At 33.1% G+C, this 21,780-nt stretch overlaps 1 protein-coding gene across 1 annotated transcript in view; it reads right to left on the reverse strand.

Annotated features, from left to right (window-relative positions):
- Window positions 1-6,761: 6,761 nt before the first annotated feature.
- GPATCH1 (G-patch domain containing 1) overlaps window positions 6,762-21,780 on the reverse strand; it is a 55,804-nt gene continuing 40,785 nt past the window's right edge. Inside the window, exons 17-20 of the mRNA XM_074293231.1 lie at window positions 21,176-21,283; window positions 11,150-11,274; window positions 8,386-8,534; window positions 6,762-7,018 (exon numbers count right to left, since the gene is read on the reverse strand). Of these exons, the coding sequence (XP_074149332.1) occupies window positions 6,988-7,018; window positions 8,386-8,534; window positions 11,150-11,274; window positions 21,176-21,283 (413 nt within the window). The 3' untranslated portion in view covers window positions 6,762-6,987. The remainder of the gene's footprint in view (window positions 7,019-8,385; window positions 8,535-11,149; window positions 11,275-21,175; window positions 21,284-21,780) is intronic.

Consider the following 21,780-nt stretch of genomic DNA (forward strand, 5'->3'; position numbering starts at 1 on the left):
TTAGATCTCTCCAGCTTTCTACATCACCTCTGGCCACAGCAGCTGGGAACTTCAGAAAAGGTGAACTTGGAAAAGGAATCTCAAATCCAACCCTTTCACTTTATAAATAAGGTTCAAAGGGATGTGTGGACATAAAAGACCCTTACCCAAAATGACTACTCAGAGATCACTCAAAGTAGAAACAGAAAAATGTTTATTATAGAATCTCATGAGAATGGGGCAGTCAGTGAATACATACAGCTTTCATAGATTTTGTTACAAGAGATTACATCCCAAGTTAGAGAGCATTGAGTGGCCCGGGGCCATCAATTGGTTCTTGCAGGGGCCATCAATTGCTATAGAAAAGATTGAATGCAATGTTTGTTTCCCCAAAATCACCTGATTTCTAGAAAATCGAAACTTAGGCCTTCTGGTTTTAGATAATGGAGTGGACAGTGGTCAAGCTAATAGACTAAATATTGATAAATGTCAAATACTGATAAGTGTCACTGACTACTGTTAAGTAAGGATGTCTGCATATATTATACTTATGCAGGACACAGGGAAATAACAAAAAGGGGGGGGGTTATATAATACTTATCTTGTAAAGCTCATCTTTCCATCTCACACAGGGGAAAATCAACTGGCCCAGGGTGCTCCAAGTGAAGTGCAGGGGCAGAATTCGAACCTTTTCTGACCCTAACTTTCTCTGTGTATCATTGGCCACTTGCCAACCACTAATATTTCCAAGGCCTTCAAGATTTTATAATTCACTTCTCATAACAGCTCTTTGAGCTGGGAAGGGCATGAGCATCACTACTTGAGCAATCAGACTTAAACTGAAAGGATGATCAGATTTAGAGATGAACAGAACCTTAAACTACTGAGAGTTGGAGCGGGCCCTTGCACTAAGGAATCCTGACTCCAGTCCAGAGCCTTTATACCATATCAGTTGCCTTTCATTAATGCAGCCATAAGTGGATAGAATGCTGGATCTGGAGTCAAGAAGGAATATTTCCTTTGGTTTGTTTTTCAATAAAAATCTTCCATTCAAGTGCAGTTTCAGACATTGTAAAAGTAACTTAACCCTTCAGCCTCACTTTTCTTATCTGTAAAATGGGAATAATAATGGTACCTACTTCACAGGCAGGACATGTTGTAAAAATACTTGGCACAGCACCTGACAACATAATATCTTCTTAATAAATGCTTGCTCCTTGCCATCTCAAGACTTGTCATTGCTTGTCCTTAGCTCTCAAAGAAGACCATGACTTCAGGGAGGTGATGCCATGATGTGGAAGTAAATTAGATTTATGTGACCTGTGCAAAATCAACAGCCTCACTTTCTCCTCCGGAGCCATCTAGAATCAATGGCCAGATATAGATCAGGATGATCTCTGATGTAGTGGGAGACCATGGCCTTTTTAAGGTAAAAGTCGTTTAACAGGTCTCAATTTGACTGAGGCAGACCTCATCAATGATTAAGGCTAAGTAAGAAATGAGATGAAAAAATGGCTTTTTTTTTTTTTTTTTAAACTAGTCCAAAACCAAAAATATCAATGCAGGAGAGGGAGGCCCCTCAGAATTTCTGGCCCAAACAGAAACAATTGCTATTTACATTTCCTCACAAACTAGGGTTTGGCCAGGTAACTACAACTGACCAATCAATGAAAGTAAGAGTGATTTGGGTTTTAGACTGAGTTTCCAAGCTATCACTAATCAGCTTAAATTTCTTCCCTTCTCCAGGACAATTTCTACTTCTATAAAATAATGAGGTTAGATCTGAGGAAGGGTTTGTGAACTATAGGCAAGATAGCCAAATCTGGCCCATTTTAAACAAAGATGTAAAAACCATTCATTGCCCAAGAGTAGGTAAATCCCCTTATCTCCCAGCTAAGATGAAAAAGATAAACACTCATAAAAAGGCAGTAATGGCTAGGGGCCAATGGTCTATTACCAAACTCATTTGGAATGAGTAACAAACAAGCATTAACCTTAAAACATGAAATGAGTTCTAACTATACTCCTAAGAAGCAAGTGGTATAAAAGTTATTTCAGATCCTTAAATCATAAACCCGGAAGTGTTTCATTGCTTTCTTTTTTGTTGTTGTTGTTTTTTGTTTTTTCCTGAGGCTGGGGTTAAGTGACTTGCCCAGGGTCACACAGCTAGGAAGTGTTAAGTATCTGAGATCACATTTGAACTCGGTCCTCCTGAAATCAGGGCTGGTGCTCTATCCACTGTGCCACCTAGTTGCCCCATCATTGCTTTCAAAAACAAAAGACATTGGTAAGGAAATTTTTTTCTGCTACACAAAAAGCACTATGTTCTCTTCCTTCTTACCTTTCTTAACATTTTCTTCTCTTTTGAGGATTACCTAATTCTGACCTTCAGTCTTGCTGCCCATCCAAAACAGTTATGGTTTTTATTCTGAAGTAACACTATCAAATTTGTTTCTGAAGGAAAATTGCTCCTTTAAGGTTGCATGGAATTGATTTGAAAGATTGAGTCTAGGGACTCCATTGGTCCAAAAATTGCTCCTTTAAGGTTGCATGGAATTGATTTGAAAGATTGAGTCTAGGGACTCCATTGGTCCAAGTACTAACAGATCCCTTGAGGGCTGCCTGACCAGGCACAAATTTTTGATTTGCTCTAACATTGAAGATCTTCATAAGAAGCTTATAGAGATTGGAGCAGACCTACAAATCTTGACAGAGAAATTGAAGCTCAATAACAAGATCCAAAACTACATAGATGAGGAAGAGAGAAATAAAACTAAGACTTTCAAAGAAATCACAAATACTATATGAATCAACTAAATATTGCACTGCAGATTGTGGGAAAGTACTATTAATCCTGTAGAGTGTATATATATATATATATATATATATATATATATATATATATATATATAAAATTTCTTGGAATTAACAATCAATAGGATGTCTACTCAGTCAATAAATGTTAGTAGTATTTATTAATACTTTTTATTGATATTTTTATTAATTTGTTAAATATAAAAAAAAAGAAAAATCAGGCCTACCATGAACTGTTTTTACATATCCAAAGAAACCAAACAATCCTGGAATTTCAAAATTATTCTATAAACTACAGGAACATAAGGATCCAGAGCAAGCAGGGATCTTAAAAATCATAGTCCAACCCTTACAGATATAGGGAAACTGAGAACCATAGAAGTTATATGTGAGAGAGAGAACAGAAGAGCTAGATTTCAAATCCACAACCTCTTTCTTCAAATTCAGTGTTTTGTTTCTTTTTTTTTTTTTACTACACCATATTGCCACGCCATTAAAAAAAAAAAAAAAAAAAAGTTTTTAAATGAACAAAGTTTTCCTCTCTCCACTTTCCCCAACCCATTGGAAAATAAGAAAATCAATGGAATATGAATAATTAGGCTAAAAAAAATTTCTGATTTAGTCATGTTCAAGAAATACATATCAATCTATGAGTCAGATTAATAGCTTGTTACATGGGGACATAGAAATTTGTTACAGTGGAAAGATCATTAATGAGCACTAAACCTGGTCAGCACACCAGGATTCAAATCTCATCTTTAACATTTACTACCTGGGTTATGCTGAACAAGTCCCAATCTCTGTAGGCTTCCTTTTCCTCATTTGCAAAATAAAGGGTTGTAAGTTATCTTCAGTCCTAAATCAAGAGTCTTTATTCAGGGCTCATGAACTTGGATTTTAAAATATTTCATTAACTGTATTTCAATATATTTGGTTTCCTTTACAATCCATGTATTTTATTTTCTGCAATTAAAAATATGATTCTGAAAAATCCATAGGTTTCTCAATTCAAACTGTCAATGAAACAAAAAAACAGGTTTAGAACACCTTGTCTTACAAGGAATTGGAAAATAAATGGATGCCCCTCAGTTGGGAAATGGCTAAATAAGTTATGGTATATGAATATAATGGAATGTTATTGTTCTATAAGAAATGAGCAGATTGATTTCAGAAAATATGAACTGATGCTGAGTGAGGTAAGAAGAAGTAGATCATTGTACACAGTAACAGCAAGATTATGTGATGATCTGACTGCTAAATGAAGTGAGAATACTGTACACAACACGATTACATGATGGTCAATTTTGATGGATGTGGGTCTTTTCTACAACAAGGTGATGATTCAGGCAGTCCCAAAAGGTCTTGTGATGGAAAAAACCATCCACATCTAGAAAAAGGACTGTGTGGACTGAGTGTAGATCACAATATAGTATTTTTCACTTTCAAAAAAAGTGTTGTTTTTAGCCTACCATTTTTCTTTTTTCTTTTTTTGATTTGATTTTTCTTGTGCAGCATGATAACTATGGAAATATGTAAAGAAGAATTGCACATGTTTAACATATGTTGGATTAATTACCATCGGGGAGAAGGAGAAAAGAAAGAAAGAAAGAAGGAGAAAAAAAATTTTGGAACACAAGGTTTTGCTAGGGTGAATGTTGAAATCTATGCATGTTTTTGAAAATGAAAAGCTTTTATTAAAAAAAAAAAAAAAAGAAAAGAAAAAAAAAAACTAAACAAAAAAGATTTGTGATGATCAACTATGATATACTTAGCTCTTTTCAGCAACAAGACGTATTCAAGACAATTCTAGTAGACTTGGGATAGAAAATGCCATCTACACCCAGAGAACTTTGAAGCATATTATTTTCTTTGGTTTTTCTATCTTATGACTTTCCACTTTTGTTCCAATTTTTTTTTCACAACATGATAAATATGAAAACGTTTAAAATTATTGTAAATGTATAAACTATATCACACTGCTTGCTATCTTAGGGAAGGGGAAGACAAGGGAAAGAGGGAGAGAAAAAATTGGAAACTCAAAATCTTACAAAAATGAATGCTGAAAACTATTTTTATATGTAATTGGAAAAATAAAATACTATTAAGTTTAAAAAATTAAAAATAAATAAAATAGTTTTTCAATTAAAAAAAACCACACCACTGTGCTTTAGATCTATGAGCTTATAATCAAATATTAGTAGTAACAATCTTTTAAATTTTCATAGCACTTCATTGCTCAGAAAAACTTTCACAAAGCTATCCCGTCTGACCCCTATACCATCCCTTGAGGTAGGTAGGACAAAATTACCCCTATTTTATAGATAGGGAAAAAAAGTTCTTAGCCAAAGTCATAGTCAAGTAGCAGAGCTGGACCCAGATTTTCTAGCTTTTAGTTAGTTAGTATAGTGGATGAAAGCTGGCTGGCATCAGGAAGAATTGGATTCAAGTCTTGCCTGTATCATAAATGGGCTATATGACTCTATGTTACTCTCTCTCTCAAATGCCTCAGGCAGCATTCTATGTGATTCAATATCATTAAATTCATTTAAAGACAAAATATCTGAGAAAAAGAATATAAGTAATCAGAATACAAATAGATTGTGTTCCTAAAGTTCATTTATGAGTTAATTCTTTACAACTCAGAACACATATCCCTATGCAATATTATCATGAGTGATCCAGGTACAGATTAATCAATACAACTTAGTTTAAATATTATAACAGGTGAACAAACTTAAATTTCCTTTAAACCTTTCTAGGGAAATACATTTTGAAACTCAGTTAAGATAACCAGAAAGGCACTTTTTCTCCTTGGGTAGGCATTCAGCCAGAGAGGACAAGTGGGTATTACTGGACAATGGGAGCTTGGTAAATATGGGACTCTGGTATCCATATATCACACTCAACTTATTTCTTTCTTAAGGAATCTATTAATTCATCCCTACTCCCTCTAAAGTAATCTGATTTTATATGTTGGGACTGTTTTCTTTAGTTGTTTGTTTGTTTGTTTGTTTGCTTGTTTTTTAAGCCAGGTTGGTGATTTTGTCAATGTCAGGGGCTCTATATGACATATTCTACCATGGCAACTTTTCTGCAATTTCTTGTCTTAGAGTGCTGCCTAAAAGGCACTTAGAGATGGAGTAACTTGCTCATACAACCTATTTATGATACAGGTAAAACTTGAATCCAACTCTTCCTGATTCTAGTGAGCTTTCATCAACCTCTCTTTTTAGTTACACTTATATTTATAGGATTTTTAAAGGATACTCAGTATCCAGATAGCAGTGAGCAAAATGGTATCATTTACAGCATTTTGATGTGAATTTAGGAGAATCGTTATAAAGGGGTTACCTGAGGGTCAAGAAAATACACCAATTACAGTACTACATTGTAAACTTAAGGGTTTTCCACCCTGAACACTGATGGCATATATTCCTTTCTTATACAATAAAATAGAGGGTTTTGAATCAGATTCCTTTAAACCATCCATTTATTATTGAATGGATAGAATACTGAAATGAAATATTAACTGGCATAGGGTACTTTTAGCTGTCAGTGCAATTATACAGATTGTCTTAGATAGAATCCCAGGCTACCCATACCAAAGCAAGAAGCTTTAGTTTAAAAAAAAAAAAAAAAAAGACAATCCATTTTGTTAGCAGATATTTTTTTTTCCTTTTAACTTTGTTCTTTTCTTTATAAAAGTGTTCCCATGTGAATGTTTTACTTCTTCACAATAGTCATACTAGTTTATAGTTGTTTTTTTCCTGAGGCTGGGGTTAAGTGACTTGCCCAGGGTCACACAGCTAGGAAGTGTTAAGTGTCTAAGACCAGATTTGGGATTCAAGTCCTCCTTAATTCAGGGCTGGTGCTCTATCCAATGCGCCACCTAGCTGCCCCTAGTTTATAGTTTTTAAGCTCTATGTGTAAATTTCAAGTAGCAGAGAATATGCAAAATACTATTTTAATTAAAATGAACGTTGAGAATTTTATTCTTTTGCCACTAGCTATAATCCAACTTACAACTTTCCAGCTCAAACTTAGAAATGCAAAGATTTAAAAATCTGTTTAAAATCATAGCTTTACACATAAATACAATCTATACATTCATTAATTATACAATAACTGATCTACCATCATAGAGGAGATCAAAATTTCAGAAGAGAGATCAGACTCTGTTCAAAATGGAATAGGTTACTTCTTTATTATTGGAAGACGTTTCAGCCTGTAAAAAAAAAAAATCATATATCAATATGATTTTAAAACATATCTTATAGGATTCTCCAACATTCATCTTTATTGTTTCTCTACAATATCAACACTAAGACTGTTAGAACATAATCTTTTTAATTCAAAAGAATATTTGGTCAGTCAATGAGAACTTAGAACAAAACTTTGTCACTTCTATATCACTGAGTCATTATTTTCGGAAATGAGGCTCTCTCACTGTGATTCTTATCTAAAAGTTCACGAGTATAGAATGTAAGCTTCTTGAAAGTATTGTTTTATTTTTGCTCTTGTATTCTCAGCTCCATCAATTCCTCACACATCAACTAATCAATCAACATTTGTTAATTGCTTTCTATGTACTACATGCTAGGGATATAAATACAAAGAATAAAGCAACCCCTACTCACAAAAAGTTTACATTCTAATGGGGGAGGCAGCATGTAAAAATATATACAGTATAAAGCTGATGAATACAAATATATACAAAATAGTTAAATACAAGGTAGTTTGGGGGATGAGGAAAGGCTCCATGTAAAATATAGTATTTGAGCTTCTAAAGTAGAGGGAATTATAGAGGGCATTTAGGCATGGAGTATGGCCAGAACAAAGACGCAGCAGACAGGGAATGGAATGTATAAGGATTAGAAAAAAGGCCAATTGGGCTGTTTTACAGAATGTGGAAGGGGGTAAAGGCTAGATTGTAAAAGTAATTAAAAGTCAAATATGAAGTGGATAGAGCACCAGTCCTGAAGTCAGGAAAACCTGAGTTCAAATCTGGCCTCAGATACTTAACACTTCCTAGTTGTGTGACCCTGGGCAAGTCACTTACCTTGCCTTAGGCTCCCCCCCCCCCCAAAAAAAAAAGTCAAATATGAGAGTTTATATTTTACTTTATAGAGGTAATTGGAAGCCTCTGGAGTTGACTGAATAGAAAAATAGCATGGTCAAACCTTTACTTAAGTAAAATTACTTTGTAGACAATGAGTAGGGTGGACCAGAATGGGAAGAAACTTCCCATTAGATCCAGGGAAAACAATTAGAAGGCTTGAAATAATTTAGGTGAGAAATAATGAGGATCTAAACAAAGAAAGTACACTGTATAAATAGAAAAAAAGAGGCTGGATGCAAGAAATCTTATAAAGTTTAAAAACAGCATGATCATTTCTTTCAATCCTTTTATTCTCTTTTGGAGAAATAGATCTGAAAAAATGAAAATAGTTTATAAAGAAAGGTAACAGTTATTATTCTTGGCTTGGCACCAAAACCAAAACTTGGCTCTTTTGACTTACACTTCAATGCCTTGAATTCATTTTTCCTGCTGGATTCATTTCTATATCAGTAGAACACAAAAGAATGACATACCTTCTCAAAAGTTCCTGAGGTGATATGTCTTTGACCTTCTCAGTATCACTCTGGCTGTCACTGCTATCAACACTCTCTGAACTACTACTCTTCTCTGTTTTTTTGTTTTTCTGTTTGCCTTTCTGTTTATGTTTCTTGTGTTTCTTTTTCTGATTAAAAAAAATAATAAAAAAAATATAGTTGTTTAGTCTTGTATTTCCCTTGTTTTAGTGTGAAGCTTTGAGGTGTTCTGGAAGAAATGATCAGGAAAAAAAAGACAGCTAGGTTCATTAAAATCAAAAAACCCTATTTCAAAATGAAATCTAGCATACTTTGGTGTAGCAATGAAATAACAGTATTACATGGCAGAATGGTATAAAGTTTAACTCCTAAATGTATATATATATATGTTTAGGGCACAGTCCTGCAGATACTGCACTTCCAAGATGGTTCATGACATTTCATATTAACTCAAGTGACCCAATTTTTCTTGAATGCCTCTGATTGACTATACATCTGGGTAACAGACCTCATGGAAATGCATATAGAGAGGGGCTAGTCAGAAAAACAACATCACTACTACTTTGCAAAAACAAGAAAATATAGTTAAGAAACAGTTTTATTTTTAATTTATCTGATACACTTTTTGGTGTCTTAATTTATCCCAAGCAGGTATGCATCTTATGTATATTATCTCTCATTAGTCTGTTAATAATCAAGCTGTTTCTAATCTATTTTTCTATCCTACATTCCATCTTGGCTTCATTATCATCACAAAAGATCAAAAGATGACGCCATAATCCAAAGAAGAAAAAACAGTAAGCCATTTACATTAACTTTACCAAAATATAATATCTCAAATGTTTAAAGTCTTTCAACTGCCAAAAAAATTACGGAATAGAAAATTAGGAATTGCTACACATGCTGACACTTCTGTCATTAACTTAATGTTTAATTTCACTGCTTCCTAAACAATATGAGATCAAGAAATTTCTGATGTTTCATAAATATTTTCTTGCCAACTCATATGAAGGGATAATAGACAAAGTAGGTGTGACAGGAAACTATATATTAACAATTTATATGGAGAAAATACATGTCTAATATGTGTGCCTGTCTGATACATACAATATCTAATAACAAATGGAAGCCTGGCCAGTGAAAAAGTAGCTAAAGAAATGCTTTTCCTTTCTGTAAAATTCATGGGCATATCAGGGACTGAATGATAATAAGTAACACTCCCAACTTACTTTACAACTTATAATTTGCTTTTCCTCTTAACCATTCTATGAGGTAGGTAATTCAAGGAATATTACCAACATTTTATAGATTAAGAAATTCTGCTGGCACATACATTGTATCTAGGATATATTATAACATATTTAACATGTATGACTGCCTGCCATCTAGGGGAGAAAAGGGAGGAGGTGGAGGGAAGGAGGGGAAAATTCAGAACAGAAGTGAGTGCAAGGGATAATATTGTAAAAAATTACCCATGCATATGTACTGTCAAAAAAATTATAATTATAAAATTAAAAAAAAAAAAAGAAAGAAAGAAATTGTGCTGGATTCTTGGGAAAAAGTGATAGAGTGTAAACTGAAACCTTGCTGTTTAGAGTCAAAGTCCAGTGGCTCTTGTTCATGATGCCATAACTACTTCTAAAAGAGACTAAAAAACATTGACTGGTGTATATATAGGAGTTGTTAGCATAACCAAATGCTATTTGTTGAACCTAGAAGTCATAAGCTATGCTTTCTTCTCCCAGGAAAATTACCACTAATCTCTTTTTTATGAGCCAACAGCTCCTATAATGAGAATGGAAAATAAACAGATCAATATATTGAGAAGCAAACTTTCAAAAGAGGAACAATCTAATTGTTATTTATTTATAAACTTTATCCAGCTAATAGATTTTAACCATGACAAAAATTTATTTAATATTTTTAGCAATACAACTATTTTTTAAAAGCACACATTTCTTCAATTTCCTGAGTAGCAAACTGTGAAATACATTTTGGGGCTAAAATCAAGGTAATTTCAACAAGAATACTCTCAGAAAAGTCCTCATTTGGTACTCAACAGCCAAAAATGATGCATTTTCAGGTTTACTAAATACTTTCATAATTTAAGATACACTATAGTATCTGTACATCTTCCTGAAACTTCTTCACATTAATAAGAAAATCAATACATCTGAATACATTTCCTTGGAAAAAACTTCAGGGGGAAAAAAAGAAAGGCTGCACATAAAAATTCAGCCTTTTGGGAAGGAAGTGAGAATTCCAAAGATTCAAGTATCAGAATCTGAGGGCTGGATGGCTTACCACAGTCTGGCTTTGAGAACTCAGCCTGACCAGTTCCAATGGTCCTGTGATGAAGAAAGCCATCTGCACCCAGAGAGAGGACTATGGGGACAGAGTATGGATCACAACATAGTATTTTCATTTTTTTGTTGTGGTTTTTGTTTTTTTTCTCATTTTTTTTCCCTTTCTGATCTGATTTTTCTTATGCAGCATGATAATTGTGGAAATATGTATAAGAATTGCACATGTGTAATATACATTGGATTACTTGCTATTTAGGGAAAGGGATGGGAGGAAGAAAAAAATTTGAAACACAAGGTTTTGGCAAAAGTGAATGTTGAAAATTATCTATACATATGTTTTGAAAATAAAAAGCTTTTTGAAAAAGAAAAGAAAAAAAGAATTGAGCCTGAGCATTACTACACCTGGAAAACAACAACCAATGGTCCTCTTTAATCTATTCCACCAAGAACAAATTTACCTTTTCTTTTTTGTGCTTGTGATCTTTCTTTGTCTTTCGTTTTTCTTTGTTCTTCTTACATTTCTCTTTTGAGTAGCTTTCCAAAAAACTGGATTGTTGCACAGGTTCTTGTTTATGACGGGCATCTAAAATAAAATTCAACTTGAAATGTAGCATACATACAACTAATAGGAGCAAAAGAGCTGAATTAGCACTGAAGAGCAGAATTAATATTAAGGTAGAATTTGTGTTCTAGACTCATTTCTGTTGCATTCAAACACCAATGTTTGGTGCATAGTTAATTCAATTCAACAAACAATTATTGTGAGCCTATTATTTACAAAGAACCATATCATATACCCATTATGAAACCTATGTACTCTATTATAATCTCATTTGAGAAATTGAGGATAAAAATCAAGTTATTTTGCTAACATACATTTTAAATTTACCATCAGATCATGGTTTTTTTTTGTTTTTTTGTTTTTTTGTTTTTTACAAACTCTCATATAAGAAAATCAGCTTTAGAAATAGTCTTAAATGGCTGACCAGAAAGGCCTGAGAAGACTTTTGTAAATTGAAGTGAAATTAGAAAAAGGGAAACAAAATACACTTCAACATTGCCAAAATTTGTTCCAGCATCCCTTCCCCTCAACCAGAGAGCTTATCCCACATAATGAGTATTTCAAAAAAAAGAAAAAAAGAGTGAAAAAATTAATTAGTAAAATTGATTAATATGCAAAAATGACTGAAAATATATGCACTGTTCAACAGCCCTGGACCTTTCTACCTTGCAAAGGAATTGGGGGGAGAGGAGGAAGGGAAGAAGGAGGAGAGTGTCTTCTAATATCTCTTATATATAATATCTTAGTGATATTATACTTAAATATATTATATATTATATATAAAGTGATCGATTATACACTTCAACAACAATACTATATGATGATCAAATCTGATGGAAGTGGCTCTCTTCAAGAATGAGATGATCCAAATCAGTTCCAATTGTTAAGTAATGAAGAGAACCAGCTACACCTGGTGAAAGAACTATGGGAAATGAGTATGTACCACAACATAGCATTTCCACTCTATCTGTTATTGTCTTCTTGCATTTTTATTTTTCTTCTCAGGTTATTTTTACATTCTTTCTAAATCCAATTTTTCTTGTGCAGCAAGATAACTATACAAATACGTACACATGTATTGTATTTAACATATTTAACATATATTGGACTGCCTGCCAACTAGGGGAGGGGATAGGGAGAAGGAGGGGAAAAGTTGGAACAGGTGGTTTCACAAGGGTCAATGATGAAAAATTACCCACGCATATGTTTTGTAAATAAAAAGCTATTAAAAAATAAAATGCAATAGCAAACAAAAAAAAAAAAACCAAAAACTGATCACTGCATGGTTACACTATTGATGTTGATGATCTGAGATCAAATGCATCTCCTTGTCTCTTTTACAAAAGTGGAGCACTACAGATATGGAACTTGATTAATTTATTGGTTGAACTGTTTTTTTCTCCTCTTCCATTCTTTATGATACAGAATGACCTCTGCTCAGAACTGGTGATGGCAGATGAATAACATAAGCACAAAATGTACCAATGACATTTTAAAAATGGCTAAACAATTACTAATCAGAATATTTTTCCCAAAGCTGAATTTACCACTTCAAACTTGAGAAAGATATTTTAACATATTTCAGTTTTGAATTTGTTAAACACAGAAAATAATTAAATTCACGTCAATATAAATCCATTTTATATTCCTCAAAAAAGTGTTACAAAAGTTTTCACTATTTTCTAATACTCCAAAAAATGATTTTTTACTAATCCTAATATTAGACACATTTCTCTTACTGTCTGCTTGCCCAGTTTTGCTTACCCTAGTTTTTCTTCTTCACACATTCAACTATTGTCAAACAGAAGCTTTTTATTAAAATGACATTCAGAATATTATATGAAAATGAGACATAAAGAAGACTAGATCTTAAAAGTGTGTTTTCTGGTTCAGTTTTTACCAAGTTCCCCTGAAAGAAATTAACTATTTCATTACTAGCAGTCAGACATCACAGGGGATAAAGTGCTGGGCCTGGAATAAAGAAGACTTCAAATCTGATTCTATACACAGACTAGATGTATGACCCTGAACAAGTCTCTTCACCTGTCTGCCTCAGTTTCTTCAACTGTAAGATGGGGAAAATAATAACACTATGTCACAGGGTTGCTGTTAGGATTGAATGAGATAATAACTGCAAAGTGCTTAGCATAGAGTATAGGCACTTAATAAATGCTTCTCCCTACACAATTAAGAAATACTACTCTGTTTTCTTAAAAGAGAAAAACAGGAAAAATAAGCTACCTGAACTTTCATTTAAATTTCAAGTTTGTGCTATGCACTCCACATTATCCTACTCCATGCTGAGTGTGCTGTAGAAAGATTAATATTTATCAACAGAATTCATTTAATGTCTCTGGTCTATAAATGGCATAAATTTCATCATCACTGATACTATTAATAGAAACCACAAAGATTGACATATTGACACAAAGATTGTTATTCTTCATCTGTAACGTTAGGACAGATTACTCTAAATAGCCTCTAAGGTCCCTTCCAGCTCTAGAGCTGCAATCCTAGGAATAGAATTCTCTCCCTAGTGCTTTTCAGATACAAGCACTTTTAATATATTATTTTCTTATGTGATTCCCCACAATTACCCAGGGAGGTGCATGTTAAAAGGGGTTGTATTTTGGGGTAGTTTTTTGGAGGGTTTTTTCATTAGTATGGGGGTACTTCTGGTCAGGAAACTCCCTTTACTAATATTAACTGGCACTTGCCATGCAATTTATTAAAAAGAATTATCTGGGGCATTATAAAGTTAAGTGTTTTACAGAGGGTCACACAGCTTGCTATGTGTCAAAAGTAGGCTATATAGTAACCTAGTGTTTGATAAACTCAAATTCCCCCAGCTTCTGGAATAAGAACTTACTATTTGACAAAAACTACTGGGAAAACTGGGGGAAAAAAGCAGGGTGCAAACTAGATATAGACCAACATCTCACATCATATACCAAGATAAGCTCAAAATGGGTACATGATTTAGATTAAATGATAACACTCTAGGCAAATTAGAAGAGCAAGGAATAATCTACCTGACAGAACTATGGAGAAATCAAGAATTCATGGCCAAACAAGGGATAAGAGAACATTATGAAATGTAATTTATAATGAAATGTAATAATTTTGATTATATTAAATAAAAAAACTTTTTCACAAACATCACCAATTCAACTAAGATTAGAAGGAAAACAGATGTATCAGACCTAAACTATATTACAAAGCAACATTTGATACTAGCTAAAAAACAGAGTAGTTGATCAATGGAATAGTTTAAGTACACAAGACACAATAGTCAATGATTATAGTAATCTAGTTGGGTAAGCCCAAAGATTCCAGCTTATGGGATAAGAACTCATTATTTGACAAAAATTGCTGAGAAAATTGGAAAACAGTATAGCAGAAACTAGGCACTGACAAACATCTAACTCTCTACCAAGATCAGGTCAAAATGGGTCCATGATTTAGACATAAAGGGTAATACTATAACCAAATTAGATAGCAAGGCATAGTCTACCTGACAGATCTTTGGAGAAGGGAGAAATTTATGGTCAAAGAACTAGAAAACATTATGAATGCAAAGTGAATTAATTTTTTATTACTATATTACATTAAGTTTAAAAGGTTTGGCATAAACAAAACCATGTAGTAACACATGTAAAATGTATGGGATTACCTGCCATCGGGGGGAGGGAGTGTAGGGAGGGAGGGGATAATTTGAAAAAATGAATAAAAAAAAATTAAAAAATAATAAAAATAACAAAACCATGTAGTCAAGATTAGAAAGGAAGCAAAAAAATGGGGAAAAAATTCTATAGCCAATGTTTCTGATAAAGGCCTTATTTCTAAAATATATAGAGAACTGAGTAAAATTTATAAGAATACAAGTCATTCTCCAATTGATAAAAGATCAAAGTATACAAATCAGAAATTTTCAGATGAAGAAATTAAAGCCATTTAATAGGCACATGAAAATATTCTCTAAATCAATACTGATTAAAGAAGTACAGGCTAAGATGACTCTGAGGTACCACTTTATACCTCTCAGATTGAGTTAAGATGACAGGAAAAGATGACATGATGGTATACTTAGAGAACCCCAAAGACTCTGCTAAAAAGCTATCAGAAATAATTCAGAATTTTAGCAAAGTTGCAGGATACAAAATAAATCCACATAAATCCTCAGCATTTTTATATACCACCAACAAAATGCAACAGCAAGAAATACAAAGAGAAATTCCATTTCAAACAAATGTTGAGAGTATAAAATATTTGGGAATCCATCTACCAAAGAATAGTCAGGAATTATATGAGAAAAATTACGAAACACTTGCCACAAAAATAAAGTCAGATTTAAATAATTGGAAAAACATTCAGTGCTCTTGGATAGGCCGAGGGAATATAATAAAGATGACAATATTCCCCAAACTAATCTATTTATTTAGTGCTATACCAATCAGACTCCTAAGAAACTATTTTAATGATCTAGAAAAAATAACAACAAAATTCATATGGAAGAATAAAAGGTCGAGAATTGCAAGGGAACTAATGAAAAAAAAAAGTCAGATGAAGGTGGTCTAGGTATACCTGATCTAAAGCTATATTATATAGCTGCAGTCACCAAAACCATTTGGTATTGGCTAAGAAATAGACCAGTCAATCAGTGGAACAGATTAGATACAAAGGACAAAAAAGGGTACATCTATAGCAATCTAGTCTTTGACAAACCCAAGGATACCAACATTAGGGATAAAAATTCATTATTTGGAAAAAACTGCTGGGAAAACTGGAAATTAGTATGGCAGAAATTAGATATGGATCCACACTTTAACACCATATACCAAGAGAAGATCAAAATGGGTCCATGATTTAGGCATAAAGAATGAGATCAAAATAGATTAGAGGAACAGAGAATAGTCTACCTCTCAGACCTGTGGAGGAAGAAGGAATTTATGACCAGAGGAGAACTAGAGATCATTATTGATCACAAAATAGAAGATTTTGATTACATCAAACTAAAAAGTTTCTGTACAAACAATACTAATGCAAACAAGATTAGAAGGGAAGTATCAAATTGGGAAAATATTTTTACAATTAAAGGTTCCGATAAAGGTCTCATTTCCAAAATATATAGAGAACTGACCCTAATTTATAAGAAATTAAACCATTCTCCAATTGATAAATGGTCAAAGGATATGAACAGACAATTCTCAGATGATGATATTGAAATTATATCCACTCATATGAAAGAGTGTTCCAAATCACTACTGATCAGAGAAATGCAAATTAAGACAACTATGAGATACCACTACACACCTGTCAGATTGGCTAAGATGACAGGAACAAATAATAATGAATGTTGGAGCAGATGTGGGAAAACTGGGACATTAATACATTGTTGGTGGAGTTGTGAAAGAATCCAACCATTCTGGAGAGCAATTTGGAACTATGCCCAAAAAGTTATCAAACTGTGCATACCCTTTGATCCAGCATTGCTGCTATTGGGCTTATATCCCAAAGAAATACTGAGGAGGGGAAAGGGACCTGTATGTGCCAAAATGTTTGTGGCAGCTCTTTTCGTAGTGGCCAGAAACTGGAAGATGAATGGATGTCCATCAATTGGAGAATGGTTGGGTAAATTATGGTATATGAAGGTTATGGAATATTATTGCTCTGGAAGAAATGACCAGCAGGAGGAATACAGAGAGCCTTGGAGAGACTTACATCAACTGATGCTGTGTGAAATGAATAGAACCAGAAGATTGCTGTACACTTCAATGTTGTATGAAGATGTATTCTGATGGAAGTGGATATCTTCAACATTAAGAATATCCAATTCACTTCCAGTTGATTAATGATGGACAGAAACAACTACACCCAGAGAAGGAACACTGGGAAGTGAATGTAAACTGTTAGAACTACTATTTATCTACCCAGGTTACTTATACCTTTGGAATCTAATACTTAATGTGCAACAAGAAAATGGTATTTACACACATATATTGTATCTAGGTTATATTGTAACACATGTAAAATATATGGGATTGCCTGTCATCAAGGGGAAGTAGAGGGAGGGAGGGGATAATTTGGAAAAATGAATACAAGGGATAATGTTATAAAAAAAAATTACTCATGCATATATAATGTCAAAAAAAATTTATAAATAAAATTTTTTTTAAAATGACAGGAAAAGATAATGATAAATGTTTGAGGAGAAATATGGAAAAACTGGGACATTAATGCATTGTTGGTGAAACTGTGAAATGATCCAACCATTCCGGAGAGCAATATGGAATTATGCCCAAAGGACTATCATACCCTTTTGATCCATCAGTGTTTCTACTGGGTCTGTATCCCAAAGAAATCATAAAAGAGGAGAAAGGACCCACATGTGCAAAAAATGTTTGTAGTATCCCTTTTTGTAGTGGCAAGGAACTAATAATTGAGTGGCTGCCCATAAACTGGGGAAATGCTGAATAACTTATGGTATTTGAATATAACTTATGGTTCTAAAGAAATGATCAGCAGATGACTTCAGAAAAGCCTGGAAAGACTTACATGAAATGAGCAGAATCAGGAGAACATTATACACTATGTGATGATCAACTATGATAGACTTGGCTCTTATCAACAATGAGGTAATTCAAGGCAATTCCAATAAACTTGGCATGGAAAATTCCTTCTGCATCCATAGAGAGAGAACTATAGAGACTAACTGTAGATCACAGTATACTATTTTCAGCTTTTTTTGTTGTTTGCTTTTTTCCTTCTTGTGGTTTTTTTCCCTTTTTGGTCTGACTTTTCTTGTACAACCTGACAAATATGGAAATAGGTTTAAAAGAACTGCACTTATTTAACCTGTATCAGATTGCTTGATACCTTGGGAAGGGGGAAGAAAAAGAAGGGAAGAAAAAAAATTGGAACACAAAGTCTTACAAAAATGGATATAGGAAACTAACTGCATGTACTTGGAAAAATACTATTAAAATTTTTAAAAATGTTTTTATATGTAACTGGGGAAAAATACAAAACAAGTTTTAAAAAAAAAAAAAAGAAGAAAAGTAGAAAGCTGAGAAACAATCTTTATAGCAAATGTCTCTGATAAAGGCTTCATTTCTCAATTATATGAGGAATTTAGTAAAATTTGTAAGAATACAAGCCATTCTCCAATTGATAAATGGTTAAAACATAAGAGTAGGCAGTTTTCAGCTGAATATGTGAAAACATTCTACAGCCATATGAAGAAATGCTGAAAATCACTTTTGATCAGAGAACAATTCTGATATATCACCTCACACTTATCAAATTAGATAATATGACAAAAAAAAAAAAGAAAATTATAAATATTAGAGAGGCTGTGGAAAATTGGGACACAAATGCACTATTGGGCATGGGGGTGTCTTATGTGTAAGTTGTGAAATGATCCAACCATTCTGGAGAACAATCTGAAATTATGCTCAAAGGGCAACCAAACTGCATAGTTAAATCCAGCATTATCACTTCTACGTCTATATCCCAAAGAGAACATAAAAAAGGAAAAAGAATTTATATTTATAGCAGTCCTTTTCATGGGGGTAAAACATTGGAAACTAAGAAATGTCCATCAACTGGGGAATGGCTGTATCAACTGTGGTATATGATGTAATGAAATACTCATGCAATGAGAAATGAGGAACAGGTAGACTTGTAGGAAATGATACAAAGTGAAATGAACAGAAACATGAAAACATTGTATACAGTATCAACAGCACTGTGTGACAATAAATTATGACTGACTCAGCTCTTCTCAGCAACTCAATGATCTAAGACCAGTACAAAGGACTCATAAAGGAAATTGCTATCCACATTCAGATAAAAAACCGATGGACTTTGAATGCAGATCAAAGCATTTTTTCCACTTATTTTATTCATTTTCATTTTTTTTCCCTTTTGATCTGTTTCTTTTTTCACAACTGTGACTAATATAAAAATATATTTTACATGATAGCACACATATAACCTATATAAAATTGCCTACTATTTTTGGAAGAGAGGAGGGGAAGGGAGAGAAAAGAGAAAGAAAAATTTTGACTTGACATATAACTGGGGAAAAATAAAATACTATTTTTAAAAATTGGGACTGAACCTAGCTGTCTATATATTATGCTATGCTGCTTCTCAGAAAGTACAAGTATTAGCCTATTTAGAGATAAGGAAACTAAATTTCAGAGTGATTAGGACTGATTTATATTAAATGAGTGGCAAAGCTAGGACTTAAATCCAAGCCTTCTAAAAGATTTCAAGGTGCTATACAGTTTCTCAGTACAGACACTTAAAGATACTATACTATACTATTTTCTCCTTCAAAAGTTCTTCCATACCTGGCTTTTATTTTTTTTTTATTTTAAAGACCAAAAGTTTTAAACATTTCAGATCTTTGTACTTGATATTTTTAAAAGTTGAAAAGTACAGAGCAAATTATTTTTCTTTGAAAAGATCTTGAAACATCAAATGTTATGATTATGTGGAATAGAAACATTTCACTGAATTTCACTTACTGTACTTATCTTTAAAATGGGGATGTTTTATGGGTAAGTTATCTTACTGATTACAGCAATGACTACAAAAATTATTATATTCATTTCCTGAATATACACAATAACCTAAGTATTTACAGATGTGACTTAGTAGGTAGGAATGAGTATTGAGAGTCAGAAGATCTGGGTTTAAAATCCTATCTTCATTCCTTACTTTGCTTCCTTACCTGGAAAATTGGGAGACTGGACTAAATGATTTCTGAGATCTTTTCCAGTTCTAAATGTATTATCCTATAAGAAATTCTATAATTATGGATATCATGCTATTTTAAATTTCATTAATACTATGTGAATTGTATTTTTAGATTTGTAAAAATACTAACTCACAATGTCTGCTTGCTTTACTAAAGGAAATAACTTATTTTGTTAAGATAATAATATATTAACACTTTTAAAAAGTTCTTTGTATTTGATCTAACTGTCATAACAACTACTTGAGATTGGTCTTATTATCAGTCCTATTTTAAAGATGAGGAAACTGAAGCTGAGAGGAGTTAAATGACTTGTCTAGCATCATACATCTAACATCTGATATAGGAATCAAAAAGAAGTCTTCCTAACATATTTACAGTTGCTTCACAGGATTAGATTCAGAACAGGAAAGGATCTTAAAGGTCATCTCTTCCAACCCTCTCATTTTATAGATTGGAAATTTAAGCCAAGTGGCACACAGACAATAAATCTCAGAAGTAAAAACTAAACTGGATCTTCTGACTCCAAAACCTGTGGTTCTTTTTCATGTACCATACATTCTCCATGAAAAATTAATTTTAAAAGCTTTAATACAGACTCCATGGCACCACAGCAGGGCAATCAGACCCACACACACATATACACACAAATACATTTTGGCTCTTAACACTGACTCCTTCTTCTCTACTCTCTGTTCCAGTTACACTAGGCAATAGGCCATCTCTAATGTCCATGTGTGAGCAATACCTAGAGATGTCATCTCTTTCTCTCCTTTGGCTAATCTGACCATCATAGCCCAACTTAGGGACATTTTCTCCATGAAGTCTTTACTGATCACAGTTGAAAGTGATCCATCATCTCTCTTCCTTTATTCATAGATCACATTCAACTTTGATAATGTTTTTTTTTGAAACATCATATCTTTCTTCCTGCTTCACCCTACCAGATTAACTACAGGTTTCCCAGAGGCCAGAATTACAGAGCTTTTTTCATGTTCATATCATTGTTGCTTAACATGATATTCTGCACATAATTGGTGTTTCAAAACTGTTTATTAAGTTGAAGTGAAATTCAGAAGTAAAAAATAAATTAACTAAAATGTTAAAAAATAAAATAAATTCAGAAGTAAAAATGTATACTGAGAGTTCTCAACTTACTAGGGCAGAATACAGGAGGGAGCCTTGGGCCAAATTCTTCTCTTTCATCAAGCTGCATCTTCTGTAAAGTAACAGGAGGCACTGGCTCACTGACCACCATTGCACTGACTGGATAAAATGAGTATATTTTTATTTTTAAAAAAGAAACACTATTAGGAAAAAAATTATAAATATGCAGGATTATCTTCTGTTAGAGTAATGATGCAATTTAACTGAAAATTAATCACAGTGTACAAAGATTAACAAGCCTATTTCTTTCCTATATTTTCAGAGGAAGAGAACTGACTTTTGCAACATTTTGCATTCATACAAAACTTTTGTTTGTAAAACAAAAATAAGGCTGCCAATTCATTAAATTTATATGCCTAGAATGATAAATATGATAGATTTTTAGTGAAAGATTTTTAGCACACATCTATGTAAAAGGGATCACAAAACATATATAGCCTTAGAATAAGTTTTTTTCCACCGAAAAAACTAACAAATGTATTAAATTACATCTCTATATAGTTTTTCAGAGGTCCAAATCTGAATTTGCAAATATGAGGAGCTAAGACGTCAATTGAATTTTCATTTTTCATGGCTATTATTTACTTATTGTATCT

This window comes from Sminthopsis crassicaudata, chromosome 2, assembly GCF_048593235.1.
Source record: "Sminthopsis crassicaudata isolate SCR6 chromosome 2, ASM4859323v1, whole genome shotgun sequence".
In the NCBI taxonomy this organism is placed as follows: domain Eukaryota; kingdom Metazoa; phylum Chordata; class Mammalia; order Dasyuromorphia; family Dasyuridae; genus Sminthopsis; species Sminthopsis crassicaudata.